The sequence below is a fragment of the Cyprinodon tularosa genome, unplaced genomic scaffold (assembly GCF_016077235.1).
Source record: "Cyprinodon tularosa strain WSP-4 unplaced genomic scaffold, ASM1607723v1 ctg404, whole genome shotgun sequence".
Lineage (NCBI taxonomy): Eukaryota > Metazoa > Chordata > Actinopteri > Cyprinodontiformes > Cyprinodontidae > Cyprinodon > Cyprinodon tularosa.
In genome coordinates, this window is record NW_024039124.1 from 174,179 (window position 1) to 197,922 (window position 23,744).

General features: G+C 39.8%; 1 protein-coding gene across 5 annotated transcripts in view; it reads right to left on the minus strand.

The window, feature by feature from the left end:
* The window catches only part of adamts3 (ADAM metallopeptidase with thrombospondin type 1 motif, 3), a 284,275-nt gene that overhangs the window by 48,172 nt on the left and 212,359 nt on the right, over positions 1 to 23,744 (minus strand). The window contains exons 15-18 of one of the 5 annotated variants that reach the window (XM_038298272.1): positions 15,593 to 15,716; positions 9,856 to 9,912; positions 8,899 to 8,982; positions 8,416 to 8,496 (exon numbers count right to left, since the gene is read on the minus strand). In XM_038298272.1, coding sequence (XP_038154200.1) covers positions 8,416 to 8,496; positions 8,899 to 8,982; positions 9,856 to 9,912; positions 15,593 to 15,716 — 346 coding nt within the window. The remainder of the gene's footprint in view (positions 1 to 8,415; positions 8,497 to 8,898; positions 8,983 to 9,855; positions 9,913 to 15,592; positions 15,717 to 23,744) is intronic. The other 4 variants (XM_038298273.1, XM_038298274.1, XM_038298277.1 and 1 more) reach the window with 4 other exon arrangements.

A 23,744-nucleotide genomic window follows, 5' to 3' on the forward strand; every position in this document is an offset into this window, starting at 1 on the left:
TAGGTGGGTACCAAGCCCTACTGGGAAATTAAATCAGCATCTCTGTAGAGCTCATAAGCATCAAGAAGCAAGAAGTGCTTTAAAATGTCATCAATGGTGGTTGTGCTAGCTTTGGTCATAAACACACATACTAAGACAAATCACTTGAATTCCCATAAATCTCCACAACAGTAATTAAGGGAAAAGAAGCCTAAGCTAAATACTGGAAATAAATACAACAAAATACAGGAAGTATGTTTCTATAACATTCAAACTATCTATGAGCCATATTTCCTGTGCACTGCCACGTCTCTGTTTCAAAACACACCATAGTATATGTGTAGGCAAAGTTCTAAAAAAGGATTAAGAGATGTTGTTGCAAACTTGCAAATGTTAGAAACTTGAAAGAAAATAGGTCAGCTTCCCTCTTACTGTATATGAGTTCAACTACGTGTCATAACGTTTACTATTACATTCTTTGTGAACATGAGAGTTCAAACAATCAGTCCTCTACTGATATTTTTCTAAACTAAAAAGCAAAAAATATATATATATATATATATATATATATATATATATATATATATATATATATATATATATATATATATATATATATATATATATATATATATATATATATATATATATATATATATATATATATATATATATATTGGATCAAATATAAAAAACTACTTTCTGTCTGTATTTTGTTGGGTTACACTTGTAAGAATAACAGTCACAGAAAATAAAGAAGATATTTGGGTTAGAAGTTATTTCGGGAGCGAAATGTCAAATGAATTTATTCTAGAGGCCAGGAACCATCAATATGCTGTATATAGTTAAGTTCAATCCAGGATTTATATGATCAGGTCATTTATTTTGTTCCTTAATATTCTGGATATAAAATAATAATAATTTTGTAATTTTACCTTAGGTGTTTTTTTTTTTTTTTTTTTGCAAGTACTTTGAAGACTTTTCTCTCCAGCTTTATGCAGGAGTTATTTTTCTTTGAATAGGCTTTGCAATACTGAATTTCATTTAGTCACATGCAAAGTATAAAAAAGAATAAACAGTCCCTTTTATGTATTCAGTTGTTTATCTAAAAAAAAAAAACAACGGATTTTTGGATTAGCCTTTTCTTGATTTAGTGTTAGTTTTTTTGAGAAACATATTTCAGTTTTAAAGACAAAGATTCTTTGTAATTCTAAAGAACTGGTAGACTGGAGGACAGAAACCACATTTTAAACCATGTTTATATGAAAACAAATAATTTGAATTTCAAGAAGGGTAAGTTTTGTTAAATTTACTATAATTCAAGAAAAACTTGTTTTTTATTTGGGTTTTAATTAGCAAAAATCAAGTATTGCCTTTATAAATACATACCATACAGAGGTCTAACAACCATCTCATCAAAAATGAATGTGTTCCCATATGTCAAAATAAGTTGTTTATTAATACATAGGTGACAATGCACCCAGTGAAGGATGCAATGCTATGTTACAATCTTTTTTATGGTAACTGAAAAGGGACAAACCTGCATGAACTTATGTTATTGATGGAGGAGGAGAATAAAACAAGCAAAGGTGACTGCAGATCCTTCTTGGCATTTTATGTTTAAATAGAGGACCACCAATAATCGAAAGAGATTAGAAAGTAACCAAGAAGAAAAAATTAAGGAGAAATTAGTTTTAATTTGCTGTTATTCTTCAAAGAAGTTATCAGCAGGCAGCCACAACTTCTTTATTCTGTATTTTCCAAGCTATTTTCCATTTGTTTCATAATTTATTCATAATTTGTTAAGACTAATGGAGGCTGATATATTTTTCATGGTCAGAAATAATAGACCAAATTAATATCAGATTCTTTTGGTCATTCAGTAGATGGAAGTAAATCTTACACAAAAGAGCTTTAGTTGAAACACTAAAAACTAAAAGGTGAAAGTTATCCTTTAAAAGGTGTATATAAATAAAAGTATGTGAAATTTTGAAGAACTTACTGAAGAATCTCCCTGTTCTTCAATCCTCACCCGTAAATCCCTCAAGGATGGTGAGAAGGCTCAGAAAAAAAAGACCTAAACGTTCGACTTTCCTAAAGAACTGGAAAAAAAAATCTTAACTCAAGCCTATAAAAGAAGATATCTTAGACTTTTGACACACATTTAGGTGCACAGAATCAGACTGAACTATTCTTGTTATTACAGACAACCGGGATTTTTTTTCTACATACCAGAATAATAAAGAAGTTTTCTTTTTCTTTTCCTTGTGGCCTGATTTCGTCTCAGTATATGTTATGTGCTTTGGGCACGTAATTATTTTGTTAATTCTTCTTTCTAGATGGTTTAATATTGACTTTAGTTTAATGAATTTTTGTTTAGTATGTTTTGGAGTTTGGATACTTTTTTTTTGGTTAATTAGTGGCTGTTAGACCGCCTATAAATAGGCTGCATTTTTGATCTGGGGTGCTGCCCTTTGCTCGCTCATTCATCTGCACAATGGAGGAGGCGAACCTGTCTGCGGCTGTAGGCCGCAGCTGACACCTCCGATCTGCCATGCGATATTTTTGTTAGCCTTTGCTTGGAAGTTGTTTTCGTTTTGATTTTGGCCTGGTGGGACCGGTTGTCCTGTTTTCGATACTTTATTTCTCTTTAGTAGTTTATTTTTTCCTTAGTCCTACTAGTAGGGGCCTCAACGGCCCTGTATAGGATTGACCCCCTGCTGTACTGTTTTGTTGTTTTTGATCGGCTCACCAGGTCCAACTTTCTGTTAATACTTTGTTTTGTTTTTTTTTCTCTCTTTTTTTTTGGACACGGAGGCTGAGGATATTTAATTCTGTTTTTTATTTTCTTTTTTCTCTACAGAACATCCCACACAACTGTCTTGACAAAAGAGGGTTTTTGAAAGAGAGTAAACTACAGAATAAATAAAAAATAATTATTTTGTACCCTCAGTTTTGTTTATGTCCTCAAATATGTTGTGCCCTTGTGAACATCTCAGTATATTATATAAAAAAAGGGTTATCTTTACATGCACCCTACAGAGTATATTTACTCTGACAACCAGGAAGGAAAGAATAGGGACTGATTAAAATAGCCTGGATCCTTTGTTGCATCAGGGGGAGATGTCTATCCTCATGTGTGCTTGATTGTAACCAAAGCATGGCTCAAAAACAAGTTATCTGAGTTATAACTAGATGGCGCCTGAATAACTCAAGGCAAAAAAACTAAAATACTGTCCTAGGTTCAGATGCTAAAATCTTGTATGCGCTGAGAGGCAGGACACTATAGTGGATTCTTGGACTGACATGAATGAAGTATCCACAAAAAAACAGTCCTAAATATGCCCCCAATGTGGAAAAGACAGAAAAACCTGTTAATGGTATGGAAATGTTGGGCATGACTGTTTCAAGAACAGGGGGAAAATCACTTCCAAAGACAATCCAAAACAGGCTGGCCTATTCAAAATTACTGAGGAAATGCAGAAGAGGGGACCCTACCCTCAGAGACCTCAGATAAACAGAAGCGGAATAGAATAAAGACTGCTGGTAACCTTGTGTAATGTAGGTTAATTCAAGATAGAAAAAATAGGATGGATGTGAAAGAAAAAAAATCCAGTTTTCAACCTAACAGTTCAATCCCTACATGACTATTGCTGCAGATTTGCCACAAACTGTTTCCAATCTCATTGCTTCCAAGTTGGTGAGTATATCCTACTAATACCAGTTGAGGCCTATCCTCCATATACCAGGTGTCATATTGCAAGCACTTAAATGCCATCTAGTCGTAAGTCTAGAAGTTGGATATTTTATCCTTCCTCTTTCTTCTTAAACCTTATTTAATTCCAACTAAACCAGTTTAACAAAGGAAGATGGACAGATGGCTGCAGCACACAAACCAAACAGGTTGTGGTGGAATTCGGGAACACCAACTATTGTACCGTGAACCATCAATAAATAAATCAGGCTGGGTTAAATTTGACATTTGACTTTAACTGGGAATTATTACAAATTATTACAACCCAGTTTGAGTTAAGAATAGTAAATAACTTGCTCCCAGGAAAAGAACCGTGAGGAAGCCCCGAGGCACAACAGCCTTTTTTTAGGGGACATAATTTCTACATTTAACAGTAACAAAATAAAATAAACATCATTTTTCCAAAGAAGGAAAGAGAAGACTTTGAAGTAGACTTCAGAGATGGGAGTCGTCATATTGTTTGAAATACATGGAGGAAAATGGAACTTTGCACTTTAGTTCTGTTCAGGATGTTCTGCATGGCTTTGCGATTTTAAAAAAGTTGTGTCATTTTGATTTGTTCCTAAATTAAGCTATAATGCCACATATCGTCTTTGCAGTGCAGCATTTTCAAATAACAGCTGTTGGACCTCACAAGAAAAAAAAGGTTCTGCACCAAGTCATCAGAGGAACCAAAGCTCACAAAAAAAAGAGAAAGAACCTCACAGCTGACTACAGAGTATGTAATTGCTTTAAACAAGACAAACCTTTTCATTAGGACCAATGATCATGGAATGGCCCATTCGGAGTCTCATCATCAATCTTAGATGTGTTTCATACACATACTGTTTGAAAAACCTGCTCTGAGTTTACGCTCAAAACTGTTAACCAGTAACAACATGAGCCCCATCAGGAGGTTGGAACACAACTTGTAGGCCAAAAATATATAATGAGGCTGGAAGACCTTATTTCAACCCAGAGGCAACTTTCTTACAAAACAACTGACAAAGAGAGAAATGCTGATGAAACTGGGTGGAAAACATGCCACTGAGAGAAACTTTTTAATTTATCTTTCTATAGTACCCATTTTTTTTTAAGAAAAAAATGTTTTGTTTTGGTTTTAGTTTTAAATTGAAAAACTATTTTCTTTATTTTCAATTCAAGTCTCTTTTATGCAACTTATTGATTCGTTAAACAGTCTGTTCATTTTCTGTTCCCTTTAAGCTTCTTTTTTCAATCTAAAGCTTTAATTTAGTCTATTTGCGTTAAATGTTTCTCTTGTACTTTATTTGATGTTTATTTTTCCTCATTCCTTAACCCCTTGCTCACACTGGCTCCGGTGCGGTTACCGAGCCGACGGAGACCGCAACTCCCGCACACCCCCTCTCACACCGCCCTTTTGACTACGGTGCGGTGCGGCTCTGCGGCTCCGGCAACAGGTCCAGAGATTTAACAGAAGTTCACTTGAGTTCACGTAACTTCACTCGATAACACGGCCCAAATAAGGATATTTGCGAGAGCTTGTTGCGGAGGGCTCCGGCACGCCGCAAGGATAGCTTTCTTGCGGAATTTTCTGCAGCGCCGGAGTGTCTCAGTAACCGCAGCCGGACAGCTCAGCAGCCGGTGAGAGAGGTTAACGTCTTTTTAATGACTTGGAATCACTGCGGCGCCGCACCCACCGCACCGCAACGGTAAGACCGGAGTCGGTGTGAGCCTGGGGTAATACAGCTCCATAAAACCTTCTTCAATTTACATCTGTTTGGAAGAAAGAATGACTGGTTCTAATTTTTTTATATATATATTTTTTACTTTAAAACTGACGCACTAAAACCATAAACAATAAAAAAAAACTGACAAAATAAAATATGAAGAAATAATCTCACATTTTTCACTTATGTATTATGTGAAAACCTCAGTTTGCATTTTACGGATTTTTGATTTTCTAAATCATGGGAGGAAATAAAAGAGCATCCTTAAGGGTAATTCGTATTCTAGTTCCAGTAATGGAACACTCTCAGGGAACCTTTTATCTAGAAAAATGTTTATGAAATTTCCAAAAACACTCCAGTAGAGAGCTAACTAAAAATAACGTCTGCTATTTTTTCTTTATATGGGCAATCCTGCTGTGGCATTTTTATACAACAGCTGTTGCACCTCACAGAAAACCAACGGCCTTGATGACGTGTTAAGAGTTTATTACAAAGCAATTGTAGACACCAAGGGTTTATCGAAATATTTTTCTTCATGCCTGGTTGTTTACTTATTAAATCCTCTAATATTTCCAGTACTTTACATCAGGGATGCAAAGCGTCAAACAGCAGGGACCTGCTGGAGCAGACAGATCTAATATAACACCAACATCTGAAGCTGGCGCTGCTGCATCATCTGATTATGTCAGAGGAACCAATCTTAACGTCCACGGAAGAAATTAAAATGAAAAGAACTGGGAAATTATAATGACATTAGACGTGCTGTTGGTCCTAACCGTTTTAACTGCTAACATTTTATATCTATATCATTATTAAATCATTTTATTTTCAGCCTTAGGATATAAAAATAATCCATTGGCTAATTCTAAATAATGTACAGGATTTGACAATCCTCTTTAATGGCCATGTATACCAACATGAATAAATAGAAAGTCCATGAATTAAAAGTTTAAAGTCATAAATTAGAAAAGTTGGTTTATATTAAAACATGATTTGATTATTTATTAATTCATACATTTTTTTTCTAGTTTCTGATTATATAAGTTTACCTTTTTGTTTATTAATTTGACTTCTCTGTAGATAATCTGCAGCTCTGTTGAGAGGTCATCAGCCATTAGTATCTTAGCAACTGCAGAAAATGATCATATATGCATTTGGAAAATGAATAAATAAAAATAATAATAATAAATGATATAGAAATAGAATCCCCGTTCCAGAAAGATTTTCAGTCAGCAATTTTACTTTGACCACAAGAAACAAACAAACATAAAACACTCCTTCTAAACTTCTAAACGAAACCTAAAAGTACGAAACCTATATTTTCTGTAGTAAACATTCATTATTAGCCAGCAGACTGCAAAATATATTCATAACTGCAACTACAGTTATATAGATATAACAGCTGGGATTAGTCTGAGACACATTTTGTGGAATTATTCCACCTTTAAGCTTTATATTTGCTTATATCCACAGCATAACAGAGATAAGAGAGAGGGCAGAGAATAAAATATCTAGTGCTTTGGATGAGTAATTTCATAATGTGTTGGTGGCAGAGGGCTCCATCATTTCTAAATAGCAAATAGCCCCATTCACTTTAATGCCTTATTTTTGCCATTGACTCTAACAACTCAATTTTATGTCAGATCATTTACCAAATCAGATGCAGAGTGTTGTAGGGGCTGGACAGATGCATTCAGAATGTCAAAACAAAACAGATGCAGGTGCTCCAGGCTACCTCTAAAGGTGGTCGGTAGAAAAACGTCTTTAATGTGTGCTGAGTTTTTTTTGGCTGTCTGTACATGACCTAGTTAATCAGGAGGGATGTTTAAGGCAGCTGTGAATAAGTCCACAGACCTGCTTCTCATTCTATCAATTAAAAGTCAGTTATAGCGATAATAAATAGCAACACTGTGTTTTTCCAATTTTGATTTGTTTAAAATTAAATATTTATAAATACTCATTTCATTTATGCTTAATTTGGATTAGTTAAAGGGACAACTTTGATATCTCCAATAGCACATTGCATGCATCTGCATAAAGTAATGAATTTAAAACTCTATTCTCAACCCTGATCTTTCCTTTTATCACTGAGATAGGGTGCTGAAGCTTTCTAGCAGTCCAATGTCAGGAGATGAAGCCTCTGATTCCTCCTGCATCTTTAAACATACACATATTTATTACAATCAAAATCCATTAGTGAAACAACACAGATAGAGTGAACGACAGGTGGGAAAAAAGTGAGAAAAATCAACATCTGTGTGAGTTTACCCCTCCAGCTCAATTTTCTGCATGTGAATAGGTGGCTTCTTATGTCTGCATCCCAGTGCAACATAAACTGAACCATTATTTTTGAAAGACAGCAAAAAACAAACAACTTAATCACACCTTTTATAAAGCTGTGAGAACTCTCTGCCTATCATCCCTAAACTTTTCAGCCAATTATCTACCCTGTTAATACTACCGTTCTTGCCTAGATAAAATAAAATATATACTTTCTTCCTTCATGCTACCTCCTCTCAGAGTTATCTTGTTTATGGAAGCCCTTTTTCCACAGTGTAGCTTTGATGATTTGGACATTAATATGAGTTGTGGTATTAGAATAGCTCTCCATGCCCTTACAGCCAGTTTTCTCTGTGTAGCATCTAGGTTAGAGGTTTTAAAACAACATTAGAGAAAAGAAGCAATTTCAAACATGTTTCTGTTAATCTGACCTGAATATTGTTTATTCATCCAATGTGTGGCCAGTGATGTCTGTGGACTCATTTTACTGTAAAATGATCTTTGAAGAAGTTTTGGAATCCAAAAACAACTCTTTAATAGCTTGATGAATAATGAATGAACCACGCGAAGACCAATTTCCTCGGCCCGGGAAATAAGAGGAAATAAATTATGCAAAGTTCTTAATCTCTGATTTTAGAGAACATTCTGCCATCAGTGTCGTGGTAAAGCACTTTGAGGACAGCGGTGAAGCACCCAGCGGAAAGTCGCACTTACCAAGACTTTGAGGGCTGGCCTCGTGCTCCTGGATCTTCACGTGTCTAGCTCCAGGAGGAATATGAAACATCTTAAGGTAACCTTTCAAAGTTTGCAGTGGCAGCAGAAGCGGGGAGGTTAGAAAAGATGAGAGGAGACAGAAAAGTTAAGCAGATATGGAAACAAACTGTTTGCTTGCAGCGGTGGACATCAGCCTTTTGCAGAATTTTTCCTCACTTTGCTTTTAGCAGCGATGTTTGAAGAGGGAAAGGGGAAGTCGTGTTAATGTACCTCATACAAATAAATGAAAGTATCATTGAAACATGGCCAAAGAGGTTTAAAAAATCCATATGCTACAAGCTGTAAATGAATTGCCTCTTTATTGATTGGGCCACTGTTTCAATGAGGGATGATTAAAGGGTTATTCTACTCTATATACTACAGATCCAACAAAGTGGCCTTCTGCTGCAGATGTCCACCGCTTGCAAACCCGCCGCCACTCACCCAACACATTTCTAGACTCCTCTGTCTCATTTAAAAACACATTTCGAGCTCCTTTAGGCAGAGAAAAGGCTCCTCTGGTCTTCCCTTCAAGAAGAAACAAATCAGTTAGTCATCATTTCATTGTCTCTCTCGCTTGGAAGCTACACACTGTGGAAGCACATTTATAATGAGCGAATCAGGGACTGGAGGAATTCACAATAAATGAGGTGGTAAACAATTTTCTGCTGCCAGTCACCGGGAGGAGGGGGGCGGACTTATGTGCAATTGCTCATCCTCAGATTTGACTGAATGGACCTGACACTCTAGAAGCAGCAGGTGAGTCTGAGGTGATTATGAATGCGACTGGAGAGATCACTCAAGGTTATAGAAGTCGTTGGTAGGTGTTTAACTTTCAAGGCTCCAATCAAACTTTCTAAAATAAAAAAGAAGTAGAAAGGAAGAATTCTGGAGGACATCTGAACAACAAGCCCAGTGGTGGAAATAACATTTTGATTAAAAGCTTTATTGTAGATTGAAAGAAAGACTCTTGTCTTAAATTGGCTCTGTGGATGTGACTCATTGGACTGAACAGAGCATCAGTGTGCCCGTTAGGTTTTAGTGAATCATACTGTGAATGGCCAATTACATGGTGGATTGCTTCCAAAGGTCAGTAGCCTGGTTCAGAGTGACATTTCTAACTCCAAAAATGCCCCCCCCCCGTCCCAACAAAAAAACAAGAAGTAAACTACGTTTGGTAGACTGGGGACATTTCCACATCAGACATTGACATTAAAAGCCACACAACTCATAACAAACAACATCTTCTACCTATAATGAGCCCATAACATTAAAACCAAAGCAGACACTTAATTAGTTTACAGGGGGCAGAAGAAACAACAGTTTATGACACTGATTTCTTCAGATATCTACAGAGTTAGACATCCATCTGCACTACAAGATGGCAGCAGGGATACTTGCATATTGAGTTTTCCACCAGAGGGGAGTCATTTTGGGCCCTCTTGCTCAATTGTTTTCCTGTAAAAAAGTTGGGTTTAATAAGAAGTGAGTGGTAAGAAAAAAAAGGCCAGAAATTATTTCAAAGCATCTTCACATTGAGCCTGTTAGAAGGCTCAGATGTTTTTTATTGATAGATGAACTTCCATCTTGGAGCCCTCTGGATGGAACAGGCTGCTGTCAGGAATGGGTGGAAATGCATTAAAGTTATTTATTTATATACGCAGCTGAAGGGGAGAAAACTTGTTATAAGAAAAAATGAGGCACCTTCCTTTTCTGCTTATTGAGAGCTCAACAGGAAAGAGTTTCTCTCTTGAAGAGACTTTCTAGTTACTTTAATTTGTACTTTTTACATGTTTGTGTGGAGCTGAAAATAGAAAACACTCTACATGAAGAGGTTTAAACTATTAATGTTTAAAGGAAAGCTTAAGCATGATTCTTAAAGAAATTGCAGGTTTATTAATACACACAGTGCGCCTTTATTATACATGCAAATATATAAAAACAGTGATTTGACTAAAAACAAACCATTAAATCACTTTAAACATTTCTCCAAATGGGCTCATTTTTAGGTTTTATGCAAATTTAGTTTTATGTCCCTGAGGGCTTCCGGACTTTTACCCGATGTTATAAGAAATAACATCATGGTGTGATAAGCCTGAACATCAGCCTAATTTCATTAAAATGCATCAGATTTCCTAAAAGCATGTTTCATATTTGATATTTCAAAGAAACAATCAATATAAATATGGTTAACTCTAAACACCTCACAATATACCTTCTGGACTTTTTTATTTTATTTTTTCATCTTGTCATGTAACAAACTGAAATATTAATATATTTAATTTGGATTTTTTTTGTATGAAAGACAAACACATAAAAATAACCCTTCTTGAGTGCTTAACATATAACTCTAAAGCAGATGAAAAATAAGAAATAGCTAAGAAAAATAATTCTAAAACAAAAAACACACAGAAAATATTTATATATTTATATGTATCTAAATATAATATATATATATATATATATATATATATATATATATATATATATATATATATATATATATATATATATATATATATATATATATATAAATACACATCTCTCTCTCATATATGTGTATATATATATATATATATATATATATATATATATATATATATATATATATATATATATATATATATATATATATATATATATATATATATATATATATGCAGTTATCTTTGAATTAATATTGTGAAATGAAGCCTGGTGTGATCACATCAACTAATTAGACCAAGTCAAAAATATAGTTTTAGAAATTTTAAGTAGCAAAAATCATGAAAAGTGGGGCATGTTTTTTTTTTATTCACTCCTGTAATTCATCATTATCCACACAAACCCTTTTAGTTTCAATGTGTTCCTTTTGAGAGTATATTGTACATTGTCTTTTTTATTTATTTGAGATAACATTAAGTTAAATGTAAATCTAGATGAGCTAGCCAATATGCTAATCCTCACTGACACTCACTTGGCTTGGTTTAAAAAAAACAAAAAACTTAATAAATATATAAATACAAACAACACATAGCAGAATATTTAAATTAAAAGTAATACTAATACAAAGACTAAATTATAACAAATCAACTGTGTTTATTTTCACTGCATTTACAGTCCCTGAGTTTCTGTTAGAAGCCGCAGAGAATCTTTTGAAATCTAACCTTTTCCCTGTTCTTCTTTGTAAAATAGCACAATTTCATATAAGATGGAGAACATCTCTGGGCATCGTTTTTAAAGTCTTCATAACCCTCTGTGCTGTCAGCTGTTCAGGTTCCACATGGATGCTCTGGCTGGCCGTCTCCAGCCCAGTGAGTCTGTATTTATTTTGCTCAGTGCTCTTCCCTGATGTACCGTATTTTCACGACCATAAGGCGCACCGTACTAAAAGGCGCAGTCTCAGTTATGTGTCCCATTTCTGTATTTAACACACACATAAGGCGCACCGGACTATAGGGCGCATTTTTTATATACAGGTACATGTCCTCTACTACCTTTAAATACCTCTACTGCGTATTTAAAAATACTGCGGGGGCAAAACTGAGTATGACTGTGCTTTATTCATGTATTTATAACAAAGTATTAATCAAACCTGGCAGCTGGCCGTGAGACAGACACATCGCAGATGACACAGCGCTGTGATCACTCCTAAATTAACTTAAAATCCTGAAACCTGCCGACGGAATATGTTCGCTTTTATTACCGGTATCCTGGTGCCTGCAGTTAAAATTATTTAGATGAAAAACACCTGCCAGCAGCCGCGGTGAAGCAGCCTCCAGGCTGGGCAGCCTGGAGGCTGCTTCCGCCTCCGACAGAAATAGATATCAGGTGGACTTTCTCACTTAGAAACATATTAAAACTACTTTATTCCCACTGATCACAGCAAATATAGCTGCAAGATTTAGATTATTTAGATGAAAAAACACCTGCCAGCCACCGCGGTGAAGAGGAGGAGACCCGCCCAGAGGCTGCTGTTGAATTAAGTTTTCAGGTAGAAAAATAGAGCGGGAGCAAAACTGAGTATGATTGTGCTTTATTCATGCATTTATTACTAAGTATTAATCGAACCCATCAAAGTCATCATCCTCTGTTTCTGAATTAAACAGCTGCGCTAAATCAGACATGCCAATTTCCCCTTTGCTGTCAGAGTCACTTTCCGTGCAGCGCGGCTCTTCAGAAATAATGCCGGCTTTTGCAAAAGCTTGAACAACAGAGCCAGCAGAGACGTTAGTCCAAGCATCTACAATCCATCTGCAAACGGTGGCGTAACTTGCCCGGCGCTGCCTTCCACTTATCCTAAAACTGTGGTCTCCGTCTGTCATCCATCGCTCCCACGCCGCTCGCAGCCTTACTTTGAACGGCCGCTTCACACCGATGTCGAGCGGTTGAAGTTCCTTTGTCAGACCCCCCGGGATAACGGCGAGCACAGCGTTCATTTGATTCACCTTTTTTTTCACATCGGCTGTGAGATGGGCACAGCCACATCATCTCCTCATCCATCCAGCCCTTTTCATTTGCGTTAATATCATATGTCATCAGAGCGCTGTGTCTGTCTCGCTGTCAGCTCCCAGATCAGCTTCTCTGATTGGTTGATGCGGCGCGTCCAGCAGCAAAACTTCAATTTTTCCATCTCGAGCAGCAGCAGCGCGTTGGCTGTGCGTCAGATGCTTAAACGCTTCCCGACGTGCTGCACCTGCTGCTCAAAACGCGCTGCGGGACCTTTTGCTGCACCTATACGCGCGTCAACCATTGACTTGGCATGTAAACTCGCTGCTTCTGCTGCACCTGCTGGGTCCGGTTCACACCGATGTCGAGCGGTTGAACAGCGAGCACAGCGTTAATTTGTTTCCCCATGTTTTTCACATCAGCTGTGAGATGGGCACGCATGGAGTTACAGATTAACAGCGATGGTGATGAGTGGAAAAAAAACACCTGGTCTCCTTACATTCAGCCACTCTTTCATAATCTCCTCAATGAGGTGGTCTCAAAAGTCGCAGTTACAACACACATAGGGCGCACCGCACCATAGGGCGTGTTGTGTATTAATCTGTACTAATCATAAGATAAAATAAAGTTAATGTTTTATAAGTTTAAAGTTGTTTTCCCAAAAACTGTTATAAGAGCAATTCGGGGCCAAAAAGGAGAGAAGCAGAGTGAGTGTGTGTATCAGCTGCAGCTGAGAGTGAGATCTACAGGACAACGCAGGGTTAAGGCCCCTTAGTGATAAGAAAGTACCCGCAATAAAAATGAAATATTTGACATCTCAAGGTAGTCCAGCTCAGCAAAAATCTGGCCATACAAAGGAGTTGTTATTTTCAAAGCACACGGAGCAGTAATGGTCCCATAAAGGGTGATGAGACGAAGGGGGAGCAGTATGGTAGATTGACATGGTTTGAAGCAAGGGCTGACATGTTTTTGACTAAACCGTCATAAGTTTCTGATTTGAATGCACCAGATGTTTTCATGGCCTGAGAGAGTGCTCTCACAAGAATGAGATGTGTCTATGAATGTCACTGTGTTTTGCAGATAAATATCAATGTGACCTTTACCAATGACTGAAATATGTTCTGAAGGGGGTTTTTCCACCGATAAGAAATGTATAAAAGGGAGCTGGTTTCACCATTTGTCAGCTTCGGCTCACCAGCTTTGTGTAAATGTGTAGTGTTTAGCAATAAACACTGGACCCGGACTCAGCTGCCCTCTGTCTGAATTTTTTGATCTTTGTTTGAGACTTTTTCTGCTTTTTAAGAACTTTGAATTTTTATAAAACTTAGCTTCAATTTTAAGTCGTCAAGAAGAGAATTATAGGACGACAGGCGCACCGCACATTTTGAGGGGAAAAAAAGACGTTTAAGTGCGCCTTATAGTCGTGAAAATACGGTACTATGAGGTCCCTCAGGGATTAGACATTTGAGATGGAGACAGGCCCCTGCTCAGCTGGATCCATACTGTTCTTATCAAACGGTCCCCATTTGGCTGCTGGTAAGGACTTTGACTAGGCCATGCCAACACATCAATATAGTCATGTGAAAGGTTCTAGCCCCAATCTCCAGTATGTCACAGCAACAAAGCAGCATCACATGGGGGATATCAGCCTGTGGCTAAAAGTATCTGATGTGATGAGCAATTTGAGCTCTATTAGAGACATTCAACTTATCTGTATTGTCGACTTAGTTATCTCTCATCTTCCTCTGTACAATACGCAATAGATTGTTTATGGAGTTTAAGCCAGCCTAATTTAATGGTCAATCCAACCAAGTAAAAAGCAAAAAATTTATGAAATATCGATGGAAAACCACAAAAATTAGGGCATTTACCCAAAATAGTTTGGGTTGAAAAATAAGTTTATCCTTGCAGTGTTTTCTAGTTGACTATTTATTACCTTTTTACACTAGAGCCACAGTCCCCCAGTTGCACTCACAACTACACACATTCATACACTGATACTCAGATCACTAGACCTAGGGGGATATAAACATTTAGCAGGAGAATGCTGGAATTCAACTAACAATTTTCAGGTTTCAGGGCCTCTATTGAAACACAAAAGTTCCTTCAGAGAAGGTGTGAGACCAGAATTAAGCCTGCTTGAGCAGGAGCATTATGGTATGGGAATGTTTCTATGTAGTACAGTAGCAGGCATTCAAAATTGCCCTTCTCTGTGAAAAGCCAGCCGAATGGCAGCCCACTTCCCTCCAACTTCCAGCGAAATCCCCTCCAACATCATCCAGGAGATGAAGCTTCTTTTTAGATCTTAATGTCCAGAAATCATGATAAAATATTTTCTTTGAAATATTGATGTTTAAAAAGGAATTGTAGGGGACCAGCTAAGGACCAGCCAGGGGCCCATCAAGGAAAGTGTGGAAATTTTGAATGGCTACTACTGCTTAGACAAATGCCACACTTTTCAGATTTTTATTAGAAAAAAAAAGGTGCAAACCCCTTTTAATCTTTCTTTACATTTATCTGTTACTTTGTGCTTGTCTTTCAAATAAAATCACAGTAAAACTAATCAGAAATTTCTTTTAATGATTTTTACTTGCCTAAATAAGCCACCAGAGTTCTTATAATTGAAAAACAAAATTTGCATTTAGCAGTTCAATACAGCAGCGTCTGTGTTTAAGAAATTTGAGGGCTGGTTGTTTCCTTGTGTTCTTACCTGGTTTCTTTGGTGTCCTGGTGAAGGTTCCTTTCATGGTTCTACAGTGGGTGTTGTCTCCACCACAAACACCACATTTGTCCTCAACTTTGTTGGAGCCGATTTCTCTGTCGCAGCCGACCTTCTGAAGAACGGAAAAAAAAAAAAAACAGGACAACGCTTGAAAATAAAAACTTAACCTCTCAAAAAGTTGGTTTTTTTAAAGTCCTCATTAGCTTCTGACTCAAATACTGCCAGTGGGGAATCAGAGGAAGAGAGGAAAAAGTCACAGTTTAAACAAATAAACAACTTTCAACTATTTTCATATTCAGCAGTTTTAAAATATGCCTGTTCAGCTTTCAATAATTGTGAAGCTCATCTAGTCATGGCAGTAATTAGTTAAAGGAGCTATGACAATAATTAATAAATTATTTGCTAATAGAATGTTTGCATTGTTGTTTTAAGCATGTCAGATAAATAGAAAATCAAATGAAGTTTGAACACAGCAGGACTTCAGACTACATTCATTTGTAGAACAAACTGTAGGACATTTTTTATTTTGATCTACTGAAAACTAATTCATGTTTAAAGCCATTTCCATTTTTTTTTTATTGTCACAGTCAGAAAATATGCCTTTGAAAGAATAGCTTCCTTGCTCATAAGATCTTGCATATAAGATTGAACCTGACACTGAATAAAAACTTTTACATATCATTTGTTGGGAGCTGGAGATATTCCACCTTTCTCCAGTAGAGTCCGCCGTGGATCCTCTGAGGGAGCCTCCTGCACAGCTGCAGCTCGTCAAGATCATCAGAGGATCCACTACTTAAGCTGTCTTCAGACCTTGCCTCAACGCCGCAGTGTTGTTCCAGTTGGTCAGCGCTTAAGCCTAGATCCTCAGAGTAATTCGATGACTTTTGAATCCAGCTTGGATTCTAATCCTTGTTTCTGTTTTTCCAGGAAACCTGTGCCTCCTCTGTGTAAGCTCAGGAAGAGCTAACCTGCCGAGCCGACCCTCAGAGCCAAACCTGAAGATTCACAGTGAACCTCCAAGCAGCTCTGGACTAGAGCTGGGAAACCCAAAGCCAAGGTCTGTTCAAATAAGACGTGAGACGCTGAAGCAGCAAACGGACTCTGCTGATGAATTCATCTCCAGAACCAACAGAGACTCTCCCAAAGCAAACCTCAAGAACCCTCAAGGTACAACCAGTAAACTTCAGGAAATCAAACCTCTGTTGGCAACGCTAACTGAACTGTCTCTCACGCAGACTCCGGTGAACCAGAATCCAGGCCCCGAACCCGAACCAGTGTATACTGTGTGCTTGTGCATAAATAAACTGTTAAACTTTCATCCTTGTGTCCGTCAGTGGTGTTCTGCATTCTTGGGTCGCTTTTAGTGAACCCATCATGACAGAACACTGCGGCCAAACTCAAGGCCCAGCAGATCACCTCACCCGTCGACTGGAGGAGCAGGATGCCCAAATTCAGGGACAAACCCAAACGCTCCGTGAGTTATACCGTCTAGTTGACACTCATAACCAGATGCTACAAATCTGTGCTAATTATCTGAACAGCGCAAATGCTGTACCACAACCATTTCCGGGTCCAGTTCCACCTCCGAGGTCACCTGCAGTGACGTCATCAGAGTTCCGTCCTAGTCTCCCAGAAAGATTTTCTGGTAACATGAAAGATTGCAAAGGATTTTTATTTCAATGTCGGTTGATTTTTCAGAACTCCCCTGGCTGTTTTTCCACGGATCACAAGAAGATAACTTTCATTCTCTCGCAGTTAACAGGAAGAGCCTTGGAATGGGCTCAGGCAAAATTTGCCGCTGACGATAGCTTAAACTGCTACTACTCTGATTTCATCTCTGAATTTATCCAGGTATTCATCCAAGAAACTGACCAAACTATTGATTCTAGAGCTCTTTTCAACCTTAAACAGGGAAACTCTTCGGTGGCTGAATTTTCCATTAACTTCCGGGTTAAAGCGGCAGCTTCCGGATGGAACCAAAGCGCTTTAAAGGGAGCCTTTTTCATGGCATTAAACGAGCACATAAAAGATGAGCTCGCAACCCTCGACGAACCTGCTACCCTCGAAGACTTAATTTGCCTCTCCATTAGATTGGATAATAGAATTCGTGCCAGAAACAGTTCAAAGAAGCAGGGTACACTTTCTTCTGCCTCACATAACGTGACTGTTTGTTCTTCATCTACAGAGCAGCCGCCCATTCAGAGGCCTAAGTCCCAGTCTCTACCTTTACCTGTTCAGGCCTCTCACTCGGGCGAAAGGGATGTCGAACCCATGCAGGTGGGACACACCAGGCTCACTCCAGAGGAGAGGCAAAGGCGTTTTCTAAACAAACTATGTATCTACTGTGGTGAGAGTGGACACTTCATCGCTTCCTGCCCGGCTAAATCAAAAGCCTGGGCCCGCCAGAGGATCTGAGGAGTCTGGCGGGCCAAATAAACTCTAAGAAATCTCCTCGACTGTTACTGCCTGCCACGCTTTTCTGTGCTAATCAGAGCCTCTCTTTCTCTGCATTCATCGACTCAGGCTGTGAACATAACCTAATCGATTCTAACCTCGTCCAGCAACTCCAAATTGAAACCATTCCTCTGTCTCAGCCTCTCAGTGTATCCGCTATTGACGGGAAAAGACTCCATCAAGTTACCCACCAAACTCAGCCCCTCGAGCTACTTCTGTCAGGTAACCACCAAGAGACTATAACATTTTTTGTTTTTCCCTCTGCATGTTCCCCGCTGGTGCTCGGTTTCGAATGGTTGGAGAAGCATAATCCTCACATTAACTGGACTGAACGTCACCTGGAATCATGGTCCATCTCTTGCCATGAGACATGCCTGCGTTCTGCTGCCCCCTTGGTGGGGTCTCCTAGAGGTGGGGGGGAGATGGACTCTCCTGACCTTTCTTCAGTTCCTTCTGAGTACCATGACCTAGCCCCTGTCTTCAGTAAGGTCAGTGCGACGTCCCTACCTCCACACAGACCATACGATTGCGCCATTGAACTTTTACCTGGTGCTCCTTTACCTAGCAGCAGATTGTATAATATTTCCAAGCCCGAGAGAGAAACAATGGAAAAATACATCAACGAATCATTAGCTGCTGGAATAATTCGCCCTTCATCCTCTCCATTGGGCGCCGGATTCTTCTTCGTGGGGAAGAAGGATGGTTCCCTGAGACCTTGTATCGACTATCGAGGTTTGAATCAGATCACTATTAAAAACAAATACCCACTGCCTCTCCTTTCCTCTGCTTTTGAGCCCGTACAGGGAGCTACTGTGTTTTCTAAACTGGATTTAAGAAACGCTTATCATCTCCTTAGGATCCGTGAAGGCGACGAATGGAAAACTGCCTTCAAAACACCCTTGGGCCAATTCGAATATCTTGTTATGCCCTTTGGTCTCACTAACGCTCCAGCCTGCTTCCAGGCCCTCGTAAACGATATTCTAAGAGACTTTCTCAACGTATTTGTTTTCGTGTACATTGATGATATACTCTTTTACTCCAAGAACCTCGATGAACACAAGAAACATGTCCGTCTTGTTTTACAGAGACTGCTGGAAAACAAACTGTTCGTGAAAGCCGAGAAGTGCGAATTTCATCAACCTTCAGTCACCTTTTTGGGGTTTGTGCTCGAGGGCGGCCAGGTTAAACCATCTGAGGACAAGATTAAGGCAGTTTTAGACTGGCCAGTTCCAGAGAACCGCAAACAGCTACAAAGGTTTTTGGGTTTTGCTAACTTCTATCGTCGGTTTATCAGAAACTACAGCCAGACCGCCCTTCCATTAACTTCTCTGACCTCTGTCAAACGCAATTTTCAGTGGACTCCCGAGGCTCAAGCAGCGTTTGAAAAACTAAAGTCATTATTTTCCAGAGCACCAGTCCTTATGCAACCTGACCCAGCTAAGCAGTTTATCCTTGAGGTGGATGCTTCAGATTCCGGTGTTGGAGCAGTCCTTTCCCAGAGACTCGACTCAGATCAAAAGATACACCCTTGTGCTTTCTTCTCCCGTAGACTTTCTTCTGCAGAGCAAAATTATGATGTGGGTGACCGAGAGCTTCTGGCCATTAAACTGGCATTGGAGGAATGGAGGCATTGGCTGGAGGGAGCTGAGCACCCGGTTCTTGTATGGACAGACCACAAGAACCTGGCTTACATCCAGTCAACCAAGCAAGCGAATCCACGCCAATCCAGGTGGTCAATTTTCTTTTCTCGGTTCAATCTCATCATCTCCTACAGACCCGGATCCAAGAACGTGAAGCCCGATTCTCTCTCTCGTCTCTACTCCGTCGATCATCCCGAGACACCTGAACCTGTTCTTCCGGCTTCCTGCACAGTGGGAGTGGTCAACTGGGAGATAACTGACCTCATCAACTCAGCCCTGGCCACTGAACCCGATCCAGGTAACGGTCCCACTAACCGAACCTATGTTCCATCTTCCGTCAGGTCCCGTCTCATCCAGTGGATGCATGCCGCCAAATTCTCCGCTCATCCAGGTGTCAGTAGAACTGTTGCTCTCATTTCAAGATGCTTTTGGTCGCCCACTCTCCACAGGGACGTAAAGGAGTATGTGTTGGCTTGCCCCACATGTGCCCGTAACAAAGCCTCACACCAACCTCCTTCTGGCCTGCTTCAACTGCTTCCTGTTCCCTCGCGTCCTTGGTCCCATATCGCCATTGATTTCGTCACCGGTCTCCCTGTCTCTCGAGGTATGTCCACCATATTCACCATTGTTGACCGTGTCTCGAAGTCCTGCCATCTTATTCCCCTCAGAAAACTTCCCACGGCCTTCCAGACAGCCCAGCTACTCATCAAGCATGTTTTCCGGTTACACGGCATTCCCCAAGAGATCCTCTCGGACAGAGGTCCTCAATTCATCTCCCAGGTCTGGAGGGCTTTCTGTTCTGCTCTCGGCTGCAAACCCTCTCTCACCTCTGGTTACCACCCCCAATCGAATGGTCAGACTGAGCGTATGAATCAGCAATTGGAATCCAGCCTTCGCTGCCTCACGTCAAACAACCCCGTGGACTGGAGCCAATTTCTCCCATGGATAGAATACGCTCATAACTCCCTCAGATCTGCATCCACTGGACAATCCCCATTTCAGGTCAGTCTTGGCTATCAACCACCTCTTTTTCCCGCAGACGAGAGAGAGATTTCGGTGCAGTCCGTCAACCAACACATCCGCCGTTGTCAAAGGATCTGGAGGGAAACCATCGCCACTCTCAACCAGTCTTCTGAGTCAATTAAACGCTTCGCTGACGCCAGGAGACGTCCCGCCCCCGAGTATACTGAAGGCCAGGAGGTATGGCTGTCCACTCGAGACATTCCCCTCAAGGGGATGTCTCGGAAATTCTCTCCTAGATTCATCGGACCCTACAAGATCACTCGAGTCATCAACCCCTCAGCCGTCCGTCTCCAATTACCTCAGTCCCTCCGAATCCACCCCACCTTCCACGTGTCTCAGATCAAGCCTGTCTCCTCGAGCCCTCTGTGCCCACCGTCCGACTCCCCACCACCCGCCCTGGAGGTCGATGGTCATCCGGCCTTCACGGTTCGCCCTATCGTGGACTCCCGTCGGCGAGGTCGCGGATGGCAGTACCTCGTCGACTGGGAGGGCTACGGACCGGAGGATCGCCAGTGGGTTCCAGGCTCGTACATCCTTGATCCAGCCCTTATCGAGGAGTACGAGCGTTCCTGCCCATCAACCTCTTCCGGACCGCCAAGGGGCGGTCGTTGAGGGGGGGGTACTGTTGGGAGCTGGAGATATTCCACCTTTCTCCAGCAGAGTCCGCCGTGGATCCTCTGAGGGAGCCTCCTGCACAGCTGCAGCTCGTCAAGATCATCAGAGGATCCACTACTAAAGCTGTCTTCAGACCTTGCCTCAACGCCGCAGTGTTGTTCCAGTTGGTCAGCGCTTAAGCCTAGATCCTCAGAGTAATTCGATGACTTTTGAATCCAGCTTGGATTCTAATCCTTGTTTCTGTTTTTCCAGGAAACCTGTGCCTCCTCTGTGTAAGCTCAGGAAGAGCTAACCTGCCGAGCCGACCCTCAGAGCCAAACCTGAAGATTCACAGTGAACCTCCAAGCAGCTCTGGACTAGAGCTGGGAAACCCAAAGCCAAGGTCTGTTCAAATAAGACGTGAGACGCTGAAGCAGCAAACGGACTCTGCTGATGAATTCATCTCCAGAACCAACAGAGACTCTCCCAAAGCTAACCTCAAGAACCCTCAAGGTAAAACCAGTAAACTTCAGGAAATCAAACCTCTGTTGGCAACGCTAACTGAACTGTCTCTCACGCAGACTCCGGTGAACCAGAATCCAGGCCCCGAACCCGAACCAGTGTATACTGTGTGCTTGTGCATAAATAAACTGTTAAAATTTCATCCTTGTGTCCGTCAGTGGTGTTCTGCATTCTTGGGTCGCTTTTAGTGAACCCATCATGACATCATTATCCTTCAGTACTCTGACCGATTCACAGAACCTATTAGAAATATTCACTTTCAGAAGTTATGACTCGAGTCCAATGTATGTAATTGAGATTTTATAAAACAGAAAAGATCATCAGAAAGTCATACAGCAATGCAGTGGTGTTCACTATTAATAAATCAAACATAAAGTGGAAATGAAACGGTTAACCAAACTAACTAAATTAATGAGATTGTGTCTTACTATTAGACACAATATAACAGTGAAAAATATAAATGTAAAAAGAAAACATTTAGTATTTTTTGATACTTTCCAAAGGTACCGTCACATTGCAGTAAACCAAACGGTGATGTCAGTGGGTTTGTTCGCTCTGAGGTTTCGCTTGTATTTCCAGTTGAATTTATTGGTAATACCAGTGATTAAACACAACTGTAAAACACTTAAGAATTTTTTTATGATGGGAGACAAAGCTAAAAGGACACTCTAGTGTCTGAATCAGATTGCTTACTGTATGCTTTTAAGTCCATGGGGCGTATGAGTTGAGCTGTAGTAAGGGAAAAACAGCAGCTGCGGCTGTGATATTATAATCTTCTGGCTATCTGTCCTACCTGATGATTCATCCTATCTTGTAGCAAAGCAGAGAGCAAACTGATGGCACGTCACAGGTTGCAGATAGAGAACGCTATGTGGTTGCGCTTAGGTGGGATATCTGACATCGGTACATGTGTTTTGGAAGGTGCATGCTGGCAATGCTACCTGTTGTAGCTGCTGTTCAACGATGCCCACGATAATTGAGTCAATCTGCTATTATAATGTCAATGCAACATGGCAGTGCCTGTGCCAAAAATGTACGTTTTTTTTCTTTTACATGTATATTTTTCAAGTTTATAATATAATTATTGAAAATAGCAAGAAATAATCTTGTCAATTAAGTTAGTTTTATTCATCGATTCATTCCCACTTTAAATAGGATGGTGCACATTTGTTTTAAGGCCTTGGGAGAATTACCGTGGGCTACAGTTACAGCACTAAGCTTGTGATATATGTTACTCAAGTTTTACATATTTACCTACTAAAAGTTAATCTTTTTCTTTGTAAAATAACGCAGCCCAAGTCAGAGAGGATGGAGATCTTGTTTTCATATTTCATGTTTATAAAGCACATATTTTTGAACTGCAAAACTAATACAGTAGTAGCCATTCAAGATTTCACCACTTTCCTTGATGGGCCCTTAGCTGGCCTGGTCCTCTACAATTTCTTTTTAAACATCAATCTTTGTACTTAAATATTCTTTCTGTTATGATTTGTGGACATTAAGATCAAAAGAGAAGCATATCTCACAGTCAGACACTGTAATTCAGTGAAAGGTTGGAGTCAGAGTAAAAAAAATATGCTCGCCCAAAGGAGTCCACTGGGTGGAAGCTGGAGGGGATTTCGCTGGCAGTTGGATGGAGTTCGTCCGGCATTTGAATGGGAAGGGCCCTTTTGAATGGCTGCTACTGTAGTTGCTCTATGTCCAGAAACTTTAACCTTGGCAGTGGATAGCTGCAGCTCCACCAGTGTTGCCATGGACACCTTAGCTGCAGTTTATGCAAAAGCTTCTGTTCTGTTTAAAATGATAATGTTCACATATTTATACCATTCCTTGGCCAGTTTAGATGGATGACTCTAATTTAGTAGGTTTGCAGTTCTGCTACGAGATCTGCAAAAAATATAAAATTA